General features: G+C 41.0%; 1 protein-coding gene and 2 long non-coding RNA genes across 3 annotated transcripts in view; all 3 read left to right on the top strand.

The window, feature by feature from the left end:
- LOC146522036 (uncharacterized) overlaps window positions 1-25,191 on the top strand; it is a 196,608-nt gene that overhangs the window by 2,036 nt on the left and 169,381 nt on the right. The gene's annotated exons all lie outside the window — the stretch shown is intronic.
- On the top strand, window positions 4,722-5,997 carry LOC146522044 (uncharacterized). Its single transcript, XR_014872226.1, has 5 exons — window positions 4,722-4,794; window positions 4,903-5,018; window positions 5,389-5,450; window positions 5,534-5,659; window positions 5,926-5,997. It is a non-coding gene; the product is annotated as an uncharacterized LOC146522044 (long non-coding RNA).
- Window positions 10,130-25,191, top strand: part of LOC146522043 (uncharacterized) — a 30,560-nt gene continuing 15,498 nt past the window's right edge. Inside the window, exons 1-13 of the mRNA XM_085147650.1 lie at window positions 10,130-10,252; window positions 10,340-10,468; window positions 10,613-10,661; window positions 13,147-13,249; window positions 13,358-13,473; window positions 14,945-15,006; window positions 15,091-15,216; window positions 15,497-15,568; window positions 16,331-16,462; window positions 16,550-16,678; window positions 16,823-16,871; window positions 17,294-17,396; window positions 17,505-17,617. Of these exons, the coding sequence (XP_085003776.1) occupies window positions 10,130-10,252; window positions 10,340-10,468; window positions 10,613-10,661; window positions 13,147-13,249; window positions 13,358-13,473; window positions 14,945-15,006; window positions 15,091-15,216; window positions 15,497-15,568; window positions 16,331-16,462; window positions 16,550-16,678; window positions 16,823-16,871; window positions 17,294-17,396; window positions 17,505-17,617 (1,306 nt within the window). The remainder of the gene's footprint in view (window positions 10,253-10,339; window positions 10,469-10,612; window positions 10,662-13,146; window positions 13,250-13,357; window positions 13,474-14,944; window positions 15,007-15,090; window positions 15,217-15,496; window positions 15,569-16,330; window positions 16,463-16,549; window positions 16,679-16,822; window positions 16,872-17,293; window positions 17,397-17,504; window positions 17,618-25,191) is intronic.

Below are 25,191 nucleotides of genomic sequence, written 5' to 3'. Positions count from 1 at the left end.
AGAAGTGGTGACAGGGCCCTGTACAAGCAAGCTAGGAACACACTGACCAAGGAGATCAAAGCAGCTAAAAGGATCTACTCCTAGAAGCTGGAAGAACGGCTCTTAGCCAACGACCCAGCATCAGTGTGGAGGGGCCTGCAGGAAATCACCAGCTACAGATGCCCCCCACCCACTATTGAAGCAAACAAAGACCTGGCCAACGAGTTAAACACTTTCTACTGCAGGTTTGAGTTGGACAGACTCCCACGCCTCACCCTCCTCTCCCCAGAGACATTGCTTCAGACATTGACCCCCAACACACCTTCCACCTTTCCCCCCTTCACCCTCCCCCTCCCCAATCCAGTCTCAACGACCACCCCCACCCTCCCCGATCCAGACCCAACGACCATCACCACCCTCCCCAATAAAGACTCAACGACCACCACCACCCTCTCCAATCCAGACTCAACGACCTCCAACACACCTCTCACCCCCCTTTCCTCCTCCCTGAAACTCAGAATACACACTGACGATGTGAGCTGACTATTCCAGAAACAGAAGCCCAGGAAAGCCCCCGGACCAGACACTGTCTCACCCTCCTGCCTCAAAACCTGTGCTGAACAGCTGGCTCCCATCTTTACTCACATCTTCAACAGATCCCTGGAGCTGTGTGAAGTTCCCTCCTGCTTCAAATGCTCCACCATCATCCCTGTTCCCAAGAAACCCACCATCTCAGGACTGAATGACTACAGACCTGTCGCCTTGACGTCTGTGGTCATGAAATCCTTCGAACGACTGGTGTTAGCCCATCTGAAAGACATTACAGGCCACCAGCTGGACCCTCTGCAGTTTGCCTACCGGGCAAACAGGTCGGTGGATGATGCAGTAAACATGGGGCTGCATTACATCCTGCAACACCTCGACCGCCCGGGAACTTATGCCAGGGTCTTGTTTGTGGACTTTAGTTCGGCTTTTAACACCATTGTGCCTGAACTTCTCTCCTCCAAACTCTCCAAGCTCAGCGTGTCACCAGCTACCTGTCAATGGATCACCAGCTTCCTGACAGATAGAAAGCAACAAGTGAGGCTGGGGTAGATCACCTCTGAAACTCGGTCCCTCAGTATTGGTGCCCCTCAAGGATGTGTCCTCTCACCACTACTGTTCTCCCTCTACACTAATGACTGCACCTCCAAGAACTCGGCTGTTAAACTCCTAAAGTTTGCAGATGACACCACTGTCATTGGCCTCATTCAGGATGGTGATGAGTCTGCATACCGGCAGGAAGTTGAGTGGCTGGTACTCTGGTGCAATCAGCACAATCTGGAGCTGAACACTCTTAAAACTGTAGAGATGAAAGTGGACTTCAGGAGACATCCCTCAACTCTGCTCCCCCTCACCATATCAGACAGCCCTATGTCGACTGTGAAGATCTTCAAGTTCCTGGGTACCACCATCTCCCAGGACCTGTAGTGGGAGACCAACATCAAATCCATCCTCAAAAAGACCCAGCAGAGGATGTACTTCCTGAGACAACTGGGGAAGTACAGTCTTCCACAGGAGCTGCTGATCCAGTTCTACACTGCGGTCATTGAGTCTGTCCTGTGCTCCTCCATCACAGTCTGGTATGGTGCAGCCACTAAACAGGACAGGAGCAGACTGCAGCGGACTGTACGGGCAGCAGAAAGGATCATCGGCGCCCCCATGCCCTCCATCCAGGATCTGTACCTCTCAAGAACCAGGAAACGGGCAGGGAAAATCATCACAGACCACTCAGACCCTGGACACAGACTTTTTGATCTGCTGCCCTCTGGCAGACGGTACAGAAGCCTGCAGACCAGGACCACCCGACATAGGAACAGTTTCTTTCCCCTCGCCATCTCCCTTCTAAACAGTTGACCTGTCACACTGCTCCAACTGCCAGACTGCAACTGCACCTTATGTAAATTCTGTAGTATTCATTCCACCTCATTTCATTTCTGTATTTTATGTATATAAGTTTAGATTAGTTGTTTATAGTTGGTTTACACAGCGTTGTGTATGTATGTGTAATGTGTACATATTAGTGATGTGCGATACCACTGATTTTCTTTCCGATCCGATACCAAGTAATATTCAGGGTGGTATCGACAATACTGATCCGATACCGATACTTTGTACAAAAACTTATTTTATTTATTGTATCTCAAATTATAGCGTCATAATGATTACAGGACATCAGATTACTTGTTCTTATCACTTAATAATGCAGAGTTCATCATATAGAAATAAAAAAACTGAAGTTGTGCGCTATTTGAACACCTTGCCTGCCTGCAGCACTAAAGGACTCCGTGAGAGACGTCTGTCTCGCCCTAGCAGCACCTGTCCCTCTCCTCCTCTTCAGTTCGCCTCAACATACGCTTGTCATATTCTGTGATATGATTTACTCTGAGGTGTTTGACAAGGTTAGTGATGTTGCCACAACCATACATGCCAAACCTCCCGATTTTTCCAGGAGAATACTGAATTTCAGTGCCCCTCCCGAAAATCTCCCGGAGCCACCATTCTCCTGAATTTTACCCGATTTTCCACCCGGACAACAAAATTGAAAAACCATATCGTAGAATTCATAGCGCGGCCCAGCCAATTCCAATTTCCAACAATGGCGGCAGCTACTTAGTTTTAATATTACTCTTATTTCTCTTTCTGGGTCGCAAAAAAACTTTTAACATATTTTCAGGTGAGAATGTAGCTGTGTAAACTTCAAATATCTGAGCCGACCAACACATCGTCTTCAAACCCCTGTGGTCTTTCACTACTCGGGTTAAACATGATATATAAGTCACTTTGATAACTTAAAAATGTTATTGTTTGGCTTTTTCAGTGTTTTATTTGTTCGTGACTAAATCGGTTTGGCTGAGATTAAAGTTATTAGATTAGATTAAATTAAATTTAACTTTATTAATCCCCCGGGAGGGTACCTCCAGGGTTTTCACACAGCTGAATAAACGTCAAACAGAAAATGATTAAACAGAAGAGTTTACCTGGTTATATTTTGGATAGAACAGATAGCAGAGTTTCACTCCACCGAGGGAGCTCGTGACGTACTACCCGGCTTTCTTTAGATCATGAAGGCCGGGTCCTCAGGTGGAAGCAGCTTCTGAATTTGGACACCCCCGCTATTTCCAGGCCAATAATAAAGGTGACATTTAGTGTATTTTATCTGATAAATAAACCCTGTAAAATGTATTTATCTTCCCCCCCCCCCCCCAATAGCCCTTTTGAATGTCTCCCTAGTATGGCCAAAACACCTCACTCTTGGAGCACTTTTTTGCCACATGTATCAGCTTTTACCACATCTCAGCTGTTTGTGGAGGTAGAATACGTCCGCACAATCACGCTCAGCCATTGTTGTCAGTGCGCACGCCAAGGGGCTGCGAGACATTTATACAGCCGTATTTCGCACATGACTATGAAAGGCGGAAGAGGAAGTAGTTCCTTTGAATGTAGACAATCCGAATGTTATAGTTTCTTTCCACTGTGTTCCTGTTAATGATAAACTACAAATTTACTCTAAATTACTAAAATATCGATATTTTAATGTGAGAATCGATTCTAGAACATAAATGATTGGTATCGGAGGAATCGATATTTCAGGATCGATCTGCACATCACTACTATATATAGACACGTGTTTGTGTGTGTGATTTACATTGCTGTGCTTGAGAGCCACCATCTACCGGAACCAAATTCCTTGTATGTGTCTGCCCATATACTTGGCCAATAAACACGATTCTGATTCTGATTCTGGTTTTTAACTAGGTTCATTTACTTGAAGCTACACATTTTTATCTCACCTGTAAGTTTTGTTTTTTTTTCCATTGTGACAAATGATTTTTATGTTCCTTTTAGCAAGCACTTTGTTTTTAAGATTCGTTTAAAACAAGGTAAAGATAAAGTGAAATAACATTAAGAAAGTGCATTAAACAGAAAAAGTGGAAGTCAAGACATAATGTAAAGAATCAAAATATCTTTTCCATCAAGCTGGAGAAAGGAAGAAAGACACTGATACTTAAAATACCTCAATAAACATTGTTGTCAAGTAAGGTTTTATTTTAATCCTGACATGTAAAAAAGAGTAAGTAAGTAATTATTTACATTTTTAGATTTATCTGGATAATTCTTGATACTGACTGAAATAATAAAAATAAAAAATAAATAAATAAAAATAAAAGTGAAAAGTGATGAAAAGCTAAAGAATAATGTTGATGACCTCGGTATGTCCACGTTCATTCTAAAACTAATTCTTTTCAAGTCTATACTAAAGTTAACAATATGAATATAAATAATGAATTGTATAAAAGTAGTGTGAGCGTTATTAGCATTAATGTTAAACACGAAACTCTGACATGAAGAATTTAAAGAATGTCTGACATTAGTATTTCTGACAACCAATGAACGCATCATTTGAGGAGGCGTGGCATGAAGTGAAAGTGAAACTAAGTTGATATTTCATTCAACACAGAAAGTAACATTCAGTTAGTGTTCAGTAATCTGTGGAAATACATGTAACTCCATGTAACTTTTTTCGTGATCTTTGAACTTTAGGGTGTGCTTTTGCAGAAGACCCTTGGCACATGCTAGATAATATAGATGGCTTCTAGTATGTCATCAGGTAAGAGTGGGGGTCTTTTATTTGCATTTAACAGAAATGGAAAAAAAAACTGCTCAACAAATTACATTCATCACTGATTACCTCCTTTTAGATAAAAGGAGTTCCTTGAGCAATTTGCTGCAGTTGCTGTTCAAAACCAGAGAGTTTAGAGAAGCTGTGAAAAGGTTGGTTGCAAAGCTTAAGTTATATAACATGTATCTTTAGTTTAAGTAAATGGATATTTCAGTAAGCATGTTCACCACATGTGACTAGATTGTGTTTAACTGCTGTAGGAGCTGCGGAGGAACTCAATATATTGATGGTGATCTTAAGACCTATTTTGAGGACTTAGAGAAAAAGAATCGAGCTACCACAGAAATTATCAGCTCAAAGCTGAACATCAGCACAGGTACAGTTAATATTTTTACACACTGAAGGAACCTGTTCTATGGAAAACTGGGTCAGTTTACTTGTTAGGTTAATGTAGTTTAAAAAATCATGTAAAGCTACCTATTTAATGTTTATTGTCACTGAGATTTGATAACAAATGTTTAAAATCTTTCAAGTCAAAACCTTTTGAAAGAAAAAAAAATATCAGCTTAGTTTCTCTTTCACTTGATGCCACGCCTGCTGAATGCTGTTGCATTCACTGGTGATTAGAAATATTAGTTGCAGGAATTAAATGGTAATTCAATCGATATTAATGTTCAGATCATGGTTAACTTGATGTCCTTTTAAGTAAATGTTGCACTGACAGATGTTTTATAATATGCATGTAGAAGATAATGCTGCTGAGTGCTTTCAGAAGATTCTGAGTCAAACCAGTCCTGAGGCCTTCCAGGTAAAGACTCCATGTTAAATGGGAAAGATCTGTAAGTTATAATGAGAAATAAGCTACATTTTTGTGTGTTCTTGTTCTTCAAGATATTCCAAGGAGTGCTGACACTTAAATACAAATGCTGTAGCTGTGGTACAGAGAAAGGACCAGATAATCCATTTTGGACTCTGCCTCTTGAACTGGGGGAATCTGGCACAAAAGATTACAGTGTGGTGAGCACTGGTATTTTCATGTTTTCCATCTTTAATACATATAACTCAGTTAAAATATGTTAGTTAGACAAATTGTGACATGATTGCAGCTTTTGATCAGAAATTTTGTCATTTTAGTGAAACACTGTTCGCATGAACACACGTACCAGACTAAAATGGTTCGAACGTTCAGTAAGACTGGTAGTATGCTTTGACGTGTGTAAATGACCTGTTTATATGATGTGTTAACAAGTTTCAGCACCAAATAACATGAATACATTTTTCAGGAGGATGCCATTGCCAAATATTTCAGTGAATCAGGTGCCAGTGGACGAGACAATCATTGTAAATCTCATATTGTAAGTTATGAGTAATTTAATTATGATTCTTGATAAATAAACAAACCTAATACCTTGTAAATATTTTTAGCTTATGTGAAATATAATCGATAAGTGCTATCTCACAGCACAAATGTCTTGGATTTGAATCGACCACTCAGCTGGGGTCTTTCTGTGTAGAGTGTTGTTGTGTTGTTGAGTGCTCTCCCTCTGTTTGTGTGGATTCTCTTCTGGTATTCCAGATTCCTCCTACAATCTAAAGTAGTACATTTTAAGTTAACTGGTAACTCTAAATTGAGCCTAGATGTCAATGTGAGTGTGAATGTTTTCTATGTATTTGTTTATTGGCCCTCTGACAGCTGGCAACCTGTCCAAGATTTCAAGTTTCAAGTTTTATTTGTCATATGCAAGTTAGCACAGGGTCAACATTGCAATGAAATGTGTTTGACGAGCAGCAGTCACTCAGCAGCATGATACAGTACAGAAAATATAGTAAAATATAATAAAATAAAATATAAAAATATAAAAATAGTAAGGAGCTAAATATTAGAGAGACATGGTAAAAGAGAAAAGATGACTAAATATATATGTATCTATAAATATAAATATATGTACACTAGTGATTAAATAAGAAAATCTTGAAAAGAAATATGACGGGAGGGCAGATGGGATATTGCACAGGAATGAGCAGCAGAAAATTACAGTATTGCACTTTTAAATATAAATATCAATGACAATAAAGTGAAATGACCAGTGCAGATTAAACAGAGTACTTGTGACGCTGCAGGGTAGCTTCTGAGTGCTGTGTTGTGTGTGTTTAAGTGTTGTGGTTGAGGTGTCGTACGGCTTGGTGGTAAAAACTGTTTTTAAGTCTTGTAGTCCGAGCAGACAGACTCCTGTAACGTCTGCCAGATGGTAACAGGGAGAACAGCTGATGTGCTGGGTGGCTGTGGTCCTTGATGATGCTGTGTGCTTTATGGAGGCATCGCTGGAGGTAAATGTCCTGAATGGCAGGAAGCCTCGTGCCAGTGATGTGCTCTGCTGCCTTCACCACCCTCTGTAGTGCTTTACGGCTGCTGGAAGAGCAGCTTCCGTACCAAACTGTGATGCAGCTCGTCAGCAAGCTCTCAATTGCACACCTGTAAAAATTTGAGGTGATGTTGGCTTTCATGCTAAACTTCCTCAGCCTCCTCAGGAAGTAAAGCCGCTGGCGAGCTTTCCTGATAGCAGTGTCTGTGTGAAGGGTCCAGGAGAAGTCCTCGGTGATGTTGACTCCAAGGAACTTGAAGCTGCTGACCCTTTCGACCTTGACACCGTTGATGTGGATGGGCTGGTGTTCTCTGACTGGTCGTTTCCGGTAGTCCACTATCATCTCTCTAGTTTTGCTGATGTTGAGAGTCAGGTTATTTTCCAGGCACCACTCGTACAGTGCCATCACCTCCTCTCTATAGGCCGTCTCATCATTGCCTGTGATGAGGCCTATGATGGTTGTGTCATCAGCAAACTTGATGATGGTGTTGGACTCGTGTTTAGCAACACAGTCGTGTGTGAACAGGGAATATAGGAGGGGGCTAAGCACACAACCCTGTGGCGTACCTGTGTTTAAGATGAGTGATGAGGAGGTGTGCTTACCAACTCTCACCATCTGGGGCCTGTTTGTGAGGAAGTTTAGAATCCATCTGCAGATCGGTGTTCCCAACCCAAGGTCGACGAGCTTCGTGGCAAGTTTCGAGGGGATGATGGTGTTAAATGCAGAGCTGTAGTCGATGAAGAGCATCCTTGCATATGTATTCCCTTTTTCCAGGTGAGTGAGGGTGGTGTGCGTTGCCAGGGCGATGGCATCCTCTGTGGCTCTGTTTGTCCGATAGGCAAACTGAAGAGGGTCCAGTGTGTCAGGGAGGGAGGAGCAGATGTGACCTTTGACCAGCCGCTCCAGGCACTTCATGATGACGGATGTCAGTGCAACAGGACGGTAGTCATTCAGACAGGAGACCACTGATTTTTTGGGAACGGGAATGATGGTGGATGCTTTGAGGGACGTGGGGACCACTGACTGCCTCAGGGAGAGGTTGAAGATGTTGGTGAACACCTCTGCCAGCTCGTCTGCACACACTCTGAGTAGCCGGCCTGGGATGCCGTCTGGTCCTGGAGCTTTGTGAGGATTTACCTTTTTAAAGGTCCATCTCACAGCTTCTGTTCTCAGAGTTAAAGTTGCAGCCTCACTGTCCTCCTGAGGGTAGAGGATCTGCTCTCTGTTGTCTGCATCAAAACGAGCATAGAAGTTGTTGAGCTCGTCTGCGAGAGATGCAGTGGGCTGAACACTGACTGTGCTGACCTTCTTGTAGTCAGTGATGCAGCGCAGTCCATTCCACAGTCGCCTGGTGTCAAAGCTGTGGTAGCTGGACTCCATTTTGTCCCTGTAGTCCTTTCTGGCCTTTTTTATGGACTTTCGGAGGTCATACCTGGCTGCTTTATAAGCATCAGCATCCCCGGAGTTAAAGGCAGAGGTCCGCACTTTTAGCTTTGCGCGAACGTCTTTATTTACCCAGGGTTTCTGATTTGGATATATGCGGACAGTGGTTTTTGTGATGATATCATCCATGCACTTTCCAATATATCCAATGACAGAGTCTGTGAGTTCATTGATGTTGCCATCAGCTGCATCCACAAATATCTGCCAGTCAGTTGTCTCAAAGCAGTCCTGCAGGACCTCCTCAGCCTCACTGTCCCATTTGTAAATAACCCTAGAAGCTGGTTTTTCCTGTTTCAGTCTTTGTCTGTATGCAGGCAGCAGCAGTATGGAACAATGGTCTGCCTTACCAAAAGCTGGGCGGGGGAGGGGTTTGTAGCACTCTTTGAATGGAGTGTAACAGTGGTCCAATGTTTGATCACCTCTTGTGGGGAAGGAGATGTGCTGATAGTATTTGGGGAGAACCTTCTTCATGTTGGCTCTGTTGAAGTCTCCCAGCACAATAAAGGCAGCTTCTGGATTATTGTTCTCAAGTCCAGTAATGATGTCATACAGTTCGTCCATAGCCGTAGTTTTATCAGCATGTGGAGGAATGTAAACAGCTGAGAGGAGAACTGAGCTGAACTCCCTCGGGAGGTAAAAAGGCCTGACTTTAATGGTCAGTAGTTCGAGGCTCTGAGAGCAGTAAGTTTTTAAGATACACACATCTCTAGCCCACAAGGAGTTAACCATAAAGCACACCCCTCCTCCCCTTTTCTTGCCTGAGTCCTTCGTTCGGTCTCCCCGGTAAACTGTGAATCCATCCGGCGTGATGGCGCAGTCGGGGACGCTGGGCTCCAGCCATGTCTCTGTGAAGGCCAGAACGCAGCAGTTCCTGATGTCTTGTTGGTGTTTAATCCGTGCACGCAGCTCGTCAAGTTTGTTGTCCAGAGACTGGAGATTCGCAAGCAGGATGCTGGGGAGAGGTGGCTTGCTGTTTCTCTGTCGCGTTCGGCACAAAACTCCGGCGTGTTTCCCCCTCTTTGTTTTCCCTCGACGTCGCGCGAGTAAACAAAGGATCCCAGGCACCGGAGCGTCCACGGAGTCGAAACCCGCTGTAAAGTCCGAACTGGCTGACGAACGTAGCTCCAAAAGCGTTTGTCTGTCATACCGAGTGTATGATCGCGCTGTGCGCACAGAAATTGAAAGCAGAACAAAATAAATAATAACATTTTTGCTGAGATGACTGGGAGCTCTCGTCGGTGCAGCCATCTTACGGCGCAACCGGAAGATTGATCTATGCCTTAGGACAGTTAGGACAGGCTCTCAACCACCCACCCTGAATTGAATGAGAAGAAATTGGATGGATGGAATTTTTTCATCCATTTTAGTCAAAAAAACTCTACTCAGTCATTCTTATATAACCTCATTAGTTGTGAGATGTTACACTACTCATGAGGTGTGTGTGTGTGTGTGTGTTAACAAAACACAGGTTTTTAGTTCCTTTTTGTTTTATTCTATGGTTTGTTTTCTCTTTAGACTTTAAACAAGGGCTGTGCAATTGATCAATTTCAATTACATTTGCGAGTTTGAGGGTTATTGAAGGAAGAAAACTGAGCATATAGCTATTTGACTTTCAGATTTGTATTTTTGTAAACGGTGTTGAGGGATGTTGTGTTTCTGTGTTTAAATTAGAAAACTGAAATGAGTCATCATCCAGAGGTTTTGACCCTGCAGTTGAAACAGTCTAAGCTTGATGACCGCTCCAGAGGATATGGGAAAATAAAACGGGATGTGTCATTCCCTAAAATCCTACAGATACCAGAGGTATAATGAATATTGTATTATTTAATCATAGCTTTTTATTTTGTCATTCCTGACACTGACTTCTTTCTTTGTTTCACTTGTAATCAGAATCAGATCTATGAGCTCTATGCATTTTTGGAACACTCTGGTGATATGAGCTCTTGTCTTTACACCCTACCAAGCAAGTCACAGGATGAGGGCAGAAGATACAACTGCAGTGATACCCCTGTCACATTGGTAAGACTGATTAACGTATGCTTCAGTTTTATTGTTTGTTCATTGGATTACATTCAGTATATCTTAAAGTAAATTTTACTGTTCTGTGTTAGATTGTAAAGCAGAGTCCATAATTAATCCCTTTTTAATTGTTGTTATTAACAGCTCACTAGATCCAGCAGTGTTGATCTTCTGTTCTACAGGAAAAAGAAAGGTAAGATGGAAAACATTTCTGATGAACTTACTGATGTGTTGTGCGAATAAATGTATGAAATTGACAGTTTGACTTAAAAAGATCCCAACAAACCAAAGGTGACACGAGTAGATTATTTGTGTGGGCGAATGTGGAACCCAATATGCAATGTTGTGGTAGTATAATAATTTGATGTAACATGCGAAAGAGTTGCTTCATTTTATTGTCACATTTCTATTCATAAAATAAAACTAATACCACGATCTTTCCTAATAGGTGAAGAAAGTACACTCTCGCCTTGCATAAAATGCCAATCTTACTAGATTAAATACAAAGAAAACAGAAAGAACAGACAGATTGGTGTCTGTCTTCACTTCATATTTTCTGCTTGAGTACGCAGCTTCGAGCAGACTTGTCCCTTTTACTGCACGTGTTGAGGTTGTTGGTGGCACTATGCCTTGAAGCAGCGTTGAACTTGAACCTTGAACTTGCTCTTAAATGTCAAACTTGAAACTTTCTTTTGGTAGTTTCTGCCTGACAAGTCACACCACCTTTCCACGTAGTCAAATGCAGCCTTGTAGAAAATGGAAAGACCCTGACTTATTGTTGCCTTTTTTGTCCTGGAAGCTTTTGGAGGCACTTGTCTCCATTCCAAAGAAGAAATCCATCACTTGTTTTTGTAGTTTTGTTTTGAGAAAAATGGTCATATCCTCTGATGTGTCTGTCTAGCACAGGCCCACCGCTGGAACGAGTCAATTTAACTACACCACAAAAGCATTGAACACCAAGTAGGCAAAGTTCTTTGTGTTACTCATGCATGAGGGAGACCGGACCAGAGCCAGATGTCGTTCCGCCCACTTGACCTCCGTCGGACTTTTGTCTGCTCCCTCGCAACAATGCTCTTTTATTGAGGTTACATTAATATACATAGGTTCATTAACATATGGCGTATACATACAAACAAAGAGTATGTTGTGCGTTGTGTAAGTATGTGCGTGTGTGTGTGTGTGTGTGTTTGGCGGGGGGGTCAGAGTGTGACCCCATAAACGACTTCCCTAAACCTGCTGGTCTGGAAGTCCAGCAGTTCATCTAAACAAAAGGCACTTAGACTAAAACAGATATACATATGTTTATCCTACCACAAAACAATAAGAGAAGGTACGACCTCTCCCATGCTCCCAGGATGTGAGTGTGAATGCCAGAACACTCTGGAATGCACACAAAGTCTTTGCAGACTCCTAAGGATCAACCCTCTACCACCTTGACATTGATTATACAACTCTAAGCATATATGAGTAGATATTTCTAAGCTTAAATGACAATCCAACAATACAAATCGAACATCCTCCCTCAAGCAGCACAACATCATATAAGATCTTCAGCACATTACTAAGGATGGAAAGGCAGATGTGTTGTTTAATTTTAATTCTTTCAAACCTACTCCACAGAGGCAGGTTCAAGCAGGTTGCACCCGAGCGGCACCCGCAATCACTCCTCGCAGCCTTAACGTCTGAGCTATCTATGCTGTTGTGTTGGTATGTGTCGGGCTGTGAGCTGAAAAATTACAGCCGGCTGTATGCGTACAGCAACCGTGTGTGAAAAGTGGTCAATAAAGAGATGCTGAAAAGCATATTCATGCAAACATCGTCAGGTCTGCCGTGATATGTTTACAACGGGACTTCTGCTCCTGAAACTCTGTGTACATTGTCTGCAAATCGGGGCTGTACGAAGTCACTTTCATCTTTACGCAGGACTGTAAGCTGTCATCTGTGAGGTGTGAGCGGTGTTTATTTTTAACATAGTTCACGGTGGAGAACAGCTGCTGACATAATGTGGATCCGAAGATCCATAATTGGCTTACCTGGCGTTGAAAGTCTCGATAAATGCACAGCGTTTCGGCGGGTATATCGGCTTCCGCAAGTGTGATGCTTATTTTGAGTGATCAAAAAATAAAAGAATATAATTTTATATTTATATTTCAATATCACAATAATCTTCCAATTTAGAACTACAAGTCAAAAAAGAACTAATATAAATAAAATGCACTTCAGCTAATTACTCAAAAAAAAAAACTAATTTATTTTCCCAAACCACGCGGAGCCGCACTATAAGTACTAAAAGCCGCATGCGGCTCCGGAGTCGCAGGTTGCCGACCCCTGCTCTAGGGAGACAGCCTTCCCTGTTTTTTTAGAAGCTTTAGACAAGAGCCAGACTGTAAAAACGTTTTACGTAGTGCTGCTTTAATACAGAATACATCAAAATGTCTGACATCATGTCAATATGTGGGAAAAAATTAAAAAGGTGTCCTGTCCAACGCAACAGGACTTCTTTTCATGCCACTAGCAGATGATGCATGAAAGAAATCAAACTGGTTTCTTTGTATACTTATTTTATATCTACTCAGGTAAGAAGGAGTGTATGGTTTTGATGCAGTTTATTTGTATTCAAGAGAAATCAAACAAAACAGTTTTATAATTTATGTTCATCACTGATTACCTCCTTTTAGCCAACAAGTACTGTGGGTTGGTAAACCAAGGCGCAATATGCTACTTGAGCAGTGTGCTGCAGGTGCTTTTCATGACCAGAGAGTTCAGAGAAGCTGTGGCAAGGTTTGTTACAAAGCTTAAGTTACATAACATGTATCTGTAGTTAAAGTAAATGGATATTTCAGTAAACATGTTCACCACATGTGACTAGATTGTGTTTAACTGCTGTAGGAGCCGCGGAGGAACTCGATATATTGATGGTGATCTTAAGACCCTTTTTGAGGACTTAAAGAAAAAGAATCGAGCTACCACAGAAATTATCAGCTCAAAGCTGAACATCAGCACAGGTACAGTAAAAGTTTTTATGCACTGAAGGCACCTGTTCTATGGAAAACTGGGTCCGTTTACTGGTTAGGTTATTGTAGCTTAAAACAATATTTAATGTACACCTACTTTACATGTTTCCTTCATTTTCACAACACATGATATGTTTTCAATCCTATAAGAGCAGCTGTATAATTAGTATAAACCCAACACAGTGCAAAGACCCTGACTTGATGCTCAACTTCTTCACTGTATTGAAAGAAGATCAGTTGTCTCAGCAAATATACCACAGTAAATTACCACTATAAATATAGTGGTAATTGTCTGTAAATAAAATACTGTATTAAATGCATTAAATATAATTAATGTCAGAAAATGTAATTAAATGGGTAAAAAGAAAACTCTTCACAGATAAGACCTTAAGGCTAAGGGTTTTTTTTCTTTGTATTTCATAGTTATTATTAAAATTGCTAATATTCTAACACCTGCACAGAGAACCATATCTAAAATCTCTATAATCTCTGATGAGAATACAGGTTGCCTTGTTTTTGACATAAAAACAGCCAGAGAAAGAGCTACATGTCTGATGAAGAGCTGTTTTAACAGAAATCACATTTTCAGCATTTACTTCACACATAATAGTCTGCTAGGTGGAGCTCCACAAAACATGTTTGGTCTGTTTGCTGACCAGCTAGTTCCACCTATAGTGTCTTTATCACTCGGTGGTAGGCTGATGAAAACTACACAGTATGTATCTGGAAATGCTTTTTTGTAACCCAGTAACCTGCACCCATTGACCTCTTGTATATAATTTTTAGTGCTTGTCAAACAAACACACAGAAAACTCCCCAGAGAATCACACATTTAAACAATCTATAATATGCAATGAGGTAAGATCAGCCAGAAATTGGCCCTGAATTCAAAACATGTCCTTACTGTAGTTTAAAAAGTGACTGCTCAGAGTAGCATATTTCTGTGTTTACGCGCGGCGATCGTGGCTCAAGAGTTGGGAGTTCGCCTTGTAATCGGAAGGTTGCCGGTTCGAGCCCCGGCTTGGACAGTCTCGGTCGTTGTGTCCTTGGGCAAGACACTTCACCCGTTGCCTACTGGTGGTGGTCAGAGGGCCCGGTGGCGCCAGTGTCCGGCAGCCTCGCCTCTGTCAGTGCGCCCCAGGGTGGCTGTGGCTACAATGTAGCTTGCCATCACCAGTGTGTGAATGTGTGCGTGAATGGGTGGATGACTGGATATGTAAAGCGCTTTGGGGTCCTTAGGGACTAGTAAAGCGCTATATAAATACAGGCCATTTACCATTTACCATTACTTCCACTTAGATTTAATAACAAATGTTTTCCATCATTCAAGACAATATTACATTTTTTTTAGAAAGTGGCACAATTTTATTCTATATATTCATGACTTTGTTCAAATCATTGTTAACTTGATGTCTTTTTAAGTAGATGTTGCACTGACAGATGTTTTATAATATGCATGTAGAAGATGATGCTGCTAAGTGCTTTGAGAAGATTCTGAGTCGAACCGGTCCTGATGCCTCCCAGGTAAAGACTGTATATTAAATGAAACGGTAAGTTTAAAAAAAAAGGGAAAAAAAGCTAACAGTCTTTCTGTGCGTGTTCTTTAAGATATTCCAGGGAGTGCTGAGACACAAGAACAAACATTTTAACAGTGGTACAGAGAAACGACTGGATGGTTCATTTTGGACTCTGCCACTTGAACTGGAGGAATCTCACACAAAAGACTACAGTGTGGTGAGCACTGACATCTTCCTGTCTTCTATCTTTAATACATAAAACTCAGATAAAATATATTATTTTGACAAATTGTGATATAATTAGGCAAAATTACAACTTGTGATCAAAAATCTTATGATTTAAGTAAAACATTATTCACATGAACACATGTACCAGACTGTGGGAAAGGTTTCATATGTTCAGTGAGACTACTATTATGCTTCGATGTGTGTAAATAGCCCGTTTATATGATGTGTTAACAAATTTCAGCACCAAATAACATGAATACATTTTTCAGGAGGATGCCATTGCCAAATATTTCAGTGAATCAGGTGCCAGTGGACGAGACAATCATTGTAAAACTCGTATTGTAAGTTATGAGTAATTTAATTATGATTCTTGATAAATAAACAAACCTAGAAGCTTCTAACTATTTTCAGGTTGTGTGAACTATAATAGATAAGTACTATCTCACAGCACAAAGGTCTTGGATTTGAATCGACCACTCAGCTGGGGTCTTTCTGTGTAGAGTGTTGTTGTGTTGTTGAGTGCTCTCCCTATGTTTGTGTGGATTCTCTTCTGGTATTCCAGATTCCTCCTACAATCTAAAGTAGTACATTTTAAGTCAACTGGTAACTCTAAATTGAGCCTAGATGTCAATGTGAGTGTGAATGTTTTCTATGTATTTGTTTATTGACCCTCTGACAGCTGGCAACCTGTCCAAGATTGATCTATGCCTTAGGACAGTTAGGACAGGCTCTCAACCACCCACCCTGAATTGAATAAGAAGAAATTGGATGGATGGAATTTTTTCATCTATTTTAGTCAAAAAAAACTCTACTCAGTCATTCTTATATAACCTCATTAGTTGTGAGAAGTTACACTACTCATGAGGTGTGTGTGTGTGTGCGTGTTTTAACAAAACACAGTTTTTTAGTTCCTTTTTGATTTATTCTATGGTTTGTTTTCTCTTTAGACTTTAAACAAGGGCTGTGCAATTGATCAATTTCAATTACATTTGCGAGTTTGAGGGTTATTGAAGGAAGAAAACTGAGCATATAGCTATTTGACTTTCAGATTTGTATTTTTGTAAACGGTGTTGAGGGATGTTGTGTTTCTGTGTTTAAATTAGAAAACTGAAATGAGTCATCATCCAGAGGTTTTGACCCTGCAGTTGAAACAGTCTAAGCTTGATGACCGTTCCAGAGGATATGGGAAAATAAAACGGGATGTGTCATTCCCTAAAATCCTACAGATACCAGAGGTATAATGAATATTGTATTATTTAATCATAGCTTTTTATTTTGTCATTCCTGACACTGACTTCTTTCTTTGTTTCACTTGTAATCAGAATCAGATCTATGAGCTCTATGCATTTTTGGAACACTCTGGTGATATGAGCTCTTGTCTTTACACCCTACCAAGCAAGTCACAGGATGAGGGCAGAAGATACAACTGCAGTGATACCCCTGTCACATTGGTAAGACTGATTAACGTATGCTTCAGTTTTATTGTTTGTTCATTGGATTACATTCAGTATATCTTAAAGTAAATTTTACTGTTCTGTGTTAGATTGTAAAGCAGAGTCCATAATTAATCCCTTTTTAATTGTTGTTATTAACAGCTCACTAGATCCAGCAGTGTTGATCTTCTGTTCTACAGGAAAAAGAAAGGTAAGATGGAAAACATTTCTGATGAACTTACTGATGTGTTGTGCGAATAAATGTATGAAATTGACAGTTTGACTTAAAAAGATCCCAACAAACCAAAGGTGACACGAGTAGATTATTTGTGTGGGCGAATGTGGAACCCAATATGCAATGTTGTGGTAGTATAATAATTTGATGTAACATGCGAAAGAGTTGCTTCATTTTATTGTCACATTTCTATTCATAAAATAAAACTAATACCACGATCTTTCCTAATAGGTGAAGAAAGTACACTCTCGCCTTGCATAAAATGCCAATCTTACTACATCATGTCAATATGCAGTGAAAAAAAAGACGTTCAGCCCAAGAAAACCTGCAGTTTTTTTGTATTTAACATAAATAGAAGAAAACAGTTCTTACATTCATCACTTATTACCTCCTTTTAGCAAAAAAGTACCATGGATTGGTGAACCAAGGCGCAACATGCTACTTGAACAGTGTGCTGCAGGTGCTTTTCATGACCAGAGAGTTCAGAGAAGCTGTGGCAAGGTTTGTTACAAAGCTTAAGTTATATAACATGTATCTCTAGTTTAAGTAAATGGATATTTTAGTAAACATGTTCACCACATGTGACTAGATTGTGTTTAACTGCTGTAGGAGCCGCGGAGGAACTCGATATATTGATGGTGATCTTAAGACCTTTTTTGAGGACTTAAAGAAAAATCAAGCTACCACAGAAATTATCAGCTCAAAGCTGAACATCAGCACAGGTACAGTAAAAGTTTTTACACACTGAAGAAAAACTGGGTCAGTTTACTGGTTAGGTTATTGTAGCCTAAAGTAATATTTAATGGACACCTACCTTATTTTTAACCTACTTTTTTTTGCAGAACATGATATGTTTTCAATGCTATAAGAGCAGCTGTATAATAAGTGTTGCCCACAATAGTTCTCTGTCTTAAAGCAACTACCCCGAATGATGCTCAACTTCTTCACTGAATTGAAAGAAGATCAATTGCTGCAATTTAAACACAGTAGTAATCAGTGTTGGTCAAGTTACTTGAAAAAAGTAATCAGTAATTAATTACTGATTACTTCCCCAAAAAAGTAATCCCGTTACTTTACTGATTACTTATTTTCAAAAGTAATTAATTACTTAGTTACTTAGTTACTTTTTAAAAACATGATTTACAACCTGAATAGGTGATAAAGCGATAGATCTTTCAGCCCAATTCTACTTTTTCTACATAATCCATCATACAAAATGTAATCAAATGGAAAAGTCTCTTTTTAAAACTTGTTTTGTTAGTTTTAATCTTTTAACTTTATGCATGAAGCAAAATTTTAATTATATGCACCATTCTCTGACTGGAAGAAATTAGTTTAACATTTAAACCTATTTTCTGCACATTCCAGCACATAATATAATATATATATATATATATATATATATATATATATATATATATATTTATTTATTTGTTTTTACACTCACTCTTTCAGATGCAAGTAAAACACAGCAGAAAATAAATAAAGTCAAAGACTAGCGGTCCTTTTGCTCTATTTTCACCTGTAAAGCAGGAGTAGAGTAGGCGGAGGTTTATCCTGGTGCAGGTGTGCCGCAGCGGTCAGTGGAAGGATACCGCAGTTTTTCTGTGAGTTTCCCATTACGTCGTAGCTACTCGGTGCTAGCTTGGAAGTTTAGGGGGTTTTTTTCGCTGTAAAAAGAAGTTTTCTTCCCACGCACAGCGGACACTAATGCTTTTGTCACTTTTTACGGAATCAAACTCAAAATAAGGTCAGTACTTCCACGCTTTAAACGATGCACGCTCATACTCTCTCCCGCACTCGATATATGATCCATTGTTGCAACTGCCCATCTCTGGTAGTAATTATCTGGACATGCTGCGTAGGGGTGGGTTTTTATAATCGATTTATCGATTAAAATCGATTCTGGCTTGGATAACGTAAAATCGATTCATTAAAATCCTGAATCGATTTTTTAATATAAATTTATTTTGCCCGAAATGCCAGAATCTCTGGTGAAATCTCACAAAATTTCAACAACCACCAAACAGCTAAGACAGTAAATGAGAGCAGGAACACGGATTCTGCACAAAGACGTAAACACACAGCGCAACCCGCGGATCAGAATCAGTTAGATGTCGCCTTTCTCACGGTCGGGGCTGAAAGCCGACAGCTCGCTGATTCTGATCTGTCGGCGGGTCCGCGCTTTGTGTTCACGCCCTTTATGCCCTGATTCTAAAGCTGTTAGTTTGATGTCTCTCCAAACAATATTGACCGAACCAGCAGCAAAAGAAGATCCAAACTACGCATCACATAAACATCGTCATGTATTCACTCTTACTTTTATTGTTTTGCTTCGACCACGATGCACAGCTCTCTCGCGCGCGTGCGCGTGCTCGCGCTCTCTCTCCCTCTCCCCCCCCCTCTCTCTGTACTGTTTTCTGCATTATTTGCTTGCTTGTTACGCACAAGTCTACCGTTGTTTACAGTGCTGTCGGCCGACCTTTTTTTTATTCCGTTTTACATACTTCTGAAAAGAAAACCTAATTTCTGCCGTTCAATACTGAACAAATTTAAACTTTTTAAAATTATGCAAAATGCAAAACGCTTAGCCGTGTCTCTAATAAAACCGCTGTAACTTCAGAGGTAATGTTCATGTGTTGATTATTGGTTTTCTTTCGTTTTTGATGTACTGCAGAATATTTTTATAAAATCCCAGGCCAGGAAAATCACCTTCATGTTTTTCTGTGTTTTATCCTCAGCTACTTTGACACAAAGGCATCTGCTGTGATACCTTTGATAAAGTCTTGCGTGTGTCAGCTTCCTTTTTATAGATACAAAAATATGTAAATGTACTGATCTGAATTATAATATTTCTGACTGTCAAAATTTCCCAGATTCAAATCGAAGTGAATCGAATCGAATCGAATTAAATCGAATCGTGGCTCGAATCGATTCGGGACCTTGTGAATCGGAATTGAATCGATTCTAGAAATCAGTGACGATACCCAGCCCTAATGCTGCGGGCTATAATTAATGTTGACTTGTACTTTCTATTTAATATGATTTAATATCAATATCATATTTAAAAGCTGCATATCATGGGAATTTGAGTTTCAACAGAACATTTAACCTTTTAAATTTGTACAACATATGTGACAATCAGGTGCCACAGGGATATGCTATGAAAAAAAAGTTCAACGGATTTACCAAACCATTCTGACCTTAAAGTCTGATTCTTCAGTTTCCGCCATGGCTATGTGAAGGCAGGCAGGTATGGTTGACCCAAATGCAGACTCGTGGAAAGAAAACTTAAACTAAAAAACAGCTTTATTGCTGGCATAAGTCAAAACAAAACCTAACCTGGGACAGCTAGAAATTGAGCTAGAAATGGAACACACAGGCAAGAGTGAGAACAAACGTTAACAACGTGACAACAAGTACTGAATGACAAAGGACTAAATTGCACAACGGGTCAATCAGGGAACGGGAGCCAGGAGGAAAACACAGCTGGGATGAATTAAGCAGAAGGAGATAAGAGAGGCAAATCAGGGCACACAAGACTATCAAAGTACATGCATGCACAAACACCAAGATATCATCAACATGGTAACAGCGGGAACACAGAGACTTGGGACCAGGGCAAGCACGGATATACAAACTAGACACAGAACAGAGGGTGCTTTAATAGAAAACAAACCAAAACCTAAGAACAAGAAAACAAGAATTAACCCGAAACTCAAGATAATAGTAATCTGTCATGAGGCCGAGTGGTCTGTACTGAACAGGACTCAGGTGCAGAAACCCAGAGCAGAGACGGCAGATGATGTGACAATTTATTAGGCGTAGTGCAAAAAACGTAGCAAAGACAAAAAACAATAAGACATGGAGTTTGACGAGGCGTGGCCTGGGAAACGTGGCTAGGGCGAGGGAATGAGGCCTGAGATGTAGAGTGGAGCTGAGCAGGGAACAGTCACACTGAAGAGAGAAGATAGTGGAGTTAGGGAGGTAGTGGAGGCAGCTCTGAAGTGGCAAGTTGTAAGGGTGGCAATTCTTACTTGCAGTAGGGGACATGGAGTGTTGAGAGGGGGGTGAGAGAATCCAGGGAGGGCTGAGTGGCATGGAAAGGCTGACCTGAGATCCGGGGCTTCAGATGGAGTGTGATGGCAGGAGGGCAAGCAGGTGAGGCACAGAGGGATTTTCAAAATGATTGCTTGGTATCCTGAGTCTGGAGGTGGAGCGTGAGCCAAGGTGAATACAGCACAAGAGAGTCTGGTTAACAAGATAAATCACAGCAAGAACTTGAAGTATAAGGCCTGTTACCAACATGTGTTGATGACGAACTGGCAGTGAATGAACATCAACGTGTGGCTTAAATCCCTCTGGCTTGATTGCCTGCAATAGGCTCCAGGTGTGCAGAAGCTGGAGGAGTTGGCCCTGCCCAGGGGCGGATCCCAGGTAGGTTCAGGAGCCTTATGGAAATTCCAGCCACCCACTGCAGACCATGACAGTAATTAGAACAGCACAACTAAAGAATCAAACATAACCCATAATACAGAATAATACAACAACACAAGAACAGTTTTGTGAAGTTTTCTCAGGAGATCAAGTTGGCAAATCACCATGGTAACTAAAACTGGACACATAAGAGGTGTCCAAATGCAGAGGCTGCATCCTTCTGAGGACCCAGCCTTTGCGGTATACTCGGGTCGGGTCGTCAGAAGGCCGGGTAGGCCGGAAGTGAGTGGCTGTGAAATTGGATGGTCTAGCCTTCAGATTTGCATCCAAGTGTCTCAGTGGAGTTTAATAAACTCAGCCATCTTCTTCTTGCTATCTAAAATATAACAGGACACCAGCGTAATTTCTCGACCATCTCAAACTTCTGTTTAATCTTCTGTTTTACGTTTATTCAGCTGTGTGAAAACTATAACTTTAATCTCAGCCAAACTGATTTACTGAGGAACAAATAAAACACAGAAACAAGCCAAACAATAACATTTTTAAGTTATCTAAGTGACTTATATATCATGTTTAACCTGAGTAGTGAAAGACTGCGGGGGGCTTGAAAATTATGTGCCGGGAGTTTGGTGTTCTCGCAGGCTTTAGTGAGCCTTAAACACCAGGCTAGCTATTGAGCTGGTGGGTAGCAGACATCTCTGAAAACTGAGCACTTTTGGAAATATGTGATGTCTTGATAAACCAAGCAGATATTTGAAGTTTACACAGCTACATTGTCACCTGAAAATATCTTAAAAGTTTATTTTGTGACCCAGAAGAGTAATATTAAAAGAGTAAGGGTAATATTAAAACTAAGGAGCTGCCGTCATTGTTGGAAAATGGAATTGGCTGGGCTGCACTATGAATTCTGGGATATGGTAGGCCACGAAGGATACACCTGACCCATACTTCAAATCTGGAGAAATAGAGGATGCATTTGCATTTGGAGGAATCTACCAATTTGGACAGCCTTCGTCACTTCTCTGTGACGTAATTGGCCTACAAATTCAGCCTATGATTTTGGACACAGCTATACAGTGCATCTGGGAAGTATTCACACCGCTTCAATTGTTCCATATTTTGTCGTGTTTCAGGCTCATTCCAAAATGGATTAAAATCAGTTTTCATCTCAAAATTCTACAAACAACGACCCAAAATGACAAACTGAAAAACTGCAAATGTATTAAAAATAAACAAAATAATAAGCAAAGCCTTAATAATAAACAAAAATGCATAAACAAAATAAAGAAAAATATAATCTGTACATATGTGAGTGAAGTTGGCCCCCCGACCTTCTTCAAATCCAACAAAAGTGGTATCAAACGTTTGTGCTACGTTTGTGCTGGTTTGTGCTGCAAAAAATTTTGTTTGTGCTACTATCATTTTAAAGATATTAATAAAAATTTCTAGAGGTCATCAGAGGTCAACCAGCCCCCCCACATTAAATAAATCAAACAAAATGGGTGTCAATCAACTGTGCTATGTTTGTGCTGGTTTGTGCTGCTAAAATTGTCGTTTGTCCTGCTTCTGTTTTAAAGATATTAATGAAAATGTAAAGGTCAAAAGGTCAACCAGCCCCCCCACATTACCCAAATCAAACAAAATTGATGTTAAACGTTTGTGCTGGTTTGTGCTGCAAAAATGTTTGTTTGTGCTGCTAACATTTTAAAATTTTTTAATAAAATAATGTCTTGATGCGTGCTTAATCATCCAGGTAAGTAAATCCCAAAAGGTTGATTCTGTTTATCTGGACATTTTCAGTTGGAGAAACGTTTCTTCACTCATCCAAGTGACTTCTTCAGTCTTAGCTGACTGCAGGTTTCCCCAACCTTATAAACAGTACATTTGCATAGTGAAGGAAACTAGCACCTCCATGATTGTTAGTATGCAAATTCTTATGACCATTGATCAATGACAACTAATCAAAGCCTACTGATTAATGGCCATGAGTACCATTCACAGAAAGTGGGGAATGGCTACAATCACAGCATTGTAGGATGGCGGAAGATGTACCCTTTGTAATAATGTGAATTATTGTTTGCAAGATGGTTTGTTCCACAATGGATTGTGTTGCTGCACGGACGTGTTTAGGGTGACACACAAGTAAGGATTGTTAGGCTGTATGTTGCTGTTGTACATGGCACAGGGCCAATCTGAGTCGCATGACTTGTTAATAAAACTTACTACCCCGTTGGGTAGGAAATAGATATTCTGGAGTCTGTCGTGAATGAGACCAGAATATAACATGGTGGCAGTGGAGCGGACAGCGGAGCAGGTAGCGGAGTAAGCTGCACGGCCGGAGTGGACCCCCGGGAGACGCCTGTCGGAGCGGCGAGCAACTAGCGGCTAATCGAGTTAGCACCGCCACGAGGCATGGAGGGCCTTAAAGCACCGCCGACGTTGGTATTGGACTCCAGTAACCTATCACGGACATGGAAGACCTGGAGGGACGAGTTTATGCTCTATTTGGAGCTCACCATGGACTCAGACGGCGAACAGAAAAAAGTAAGCCTGTTCAGTTATCTCGTTGGTGAGAGCGGCAGGGAGCTGCTAGACACGCTAATGGGCGACACGGCGAGAGATCGGTGGACAGTTAAGGACATTATTGAGAAGTTTGATAATCATTGCAATCCTGTAGTTAATGAAACTGTGGAGCGTTATCGGTTCTTCACGAGAAACCAAGGCACCAGTGAGACGATCGACAGCTATGTGACGGAGTTAAAGCTGCTGACAAAAACGTGCAATTTTGGAGTAATAAGGGACTCACTGATTCGCGACAGGATTGTATGTGGACTTAACAACCCGAGTTTGAGGGAGAGACTGCTGCGTGAGAAAAACATGACGCTGGATGCATGCATACAGCACTGCAGAGCCGCGGAGCTGTCGCGGGAAAACAGCAAAACCATTTCGGGAGCTGCAGTGGAGGAGGTGCATGCTGTGCGTGGAGCTGCGCGCCAGAAAAGGATCGGCGACGCAGTGGACTGTAAGTTTTGTGGCAGAACACATGAAAAAAAAGAAAGAAAAATGTCCAGCATACAGGAAGAAATGTAAAAAGTGTGGCAGAGAAAACCACTTTGCAGTTAAATGCACGGCACATTCGGAGCAGAAGAGAAGGACGAATGTACACAACGTGACAGCATGTGAGAGTGATGAATATGAGGACGTTCTCTGTGTTACAGAGGCTGACACACATGATTCAACTACAAAGAACACTGACAAAGTGAGAGGCACTCAACTCTTTGCAGGCATGCTGATGGGCAAAGAGATTGTAAATTTTCAGATTGACTGTGGTGCCAGTTGTAATGTAATGCCAATCCACATGCTAAGCCCGAACACACAGTTGGAGGACACACAGACAGTGTTGATGATGTACAACAAAAGTAAGATAAAGCCGTTGGGAAAATGCAAAGTTAAGCTACGTAACCCGAGAAATCAGAAACTGTATCGGTTGGAGTTTCAAGTGGTTGACAAAGACTGTAAAGTACCACTGCTGGGCAAGAGAGCCAGCGAAGCGATGAAACTCATAAAAGTGCACTATGAAAACATCTTGAAACTGGACAGCATCGTTACTTCAGAGCACCCAACAGCCAATGAGTGGAACATGGATCAGATTAAAGCAGAGTATGCCGATGTCTTCACGGGAGATGGCTGTTTGGAGGGAGAGTTAAGGCTCGAGGTGGATGTAACTGTGAAACCAGTGCAGTTACCAAAACGGCGTGTCCCTATTGCAATGGTAAAGCCGTTAAAAAAGGAGCTTCAAGATCTTCAGCGCAGAGGGATCATTACACCAGTAGAATGCAGCTCAGACTGGATCAGTGGG

This window comes from Neolamprologus multifasciatus, chromosome 3, assembly GCF_963576455.1.
Source record: "Neolamprologus multifasciatus chromosome 3, fNeoMul1.2, whole genome shotgun sequence".
Lineage (NCBI taxonomy): Eukaryota > Metazoa > Chordata > Actinopteri > Cichliformes > Cichlidae > Neolamprologus > Neolamprologus multifasciatus.
The sequence above is the reverse complement of the archived record's forward strand: the minus strand, read 5'-3'. Positions and strand labels throughout refer to the sequence as shown.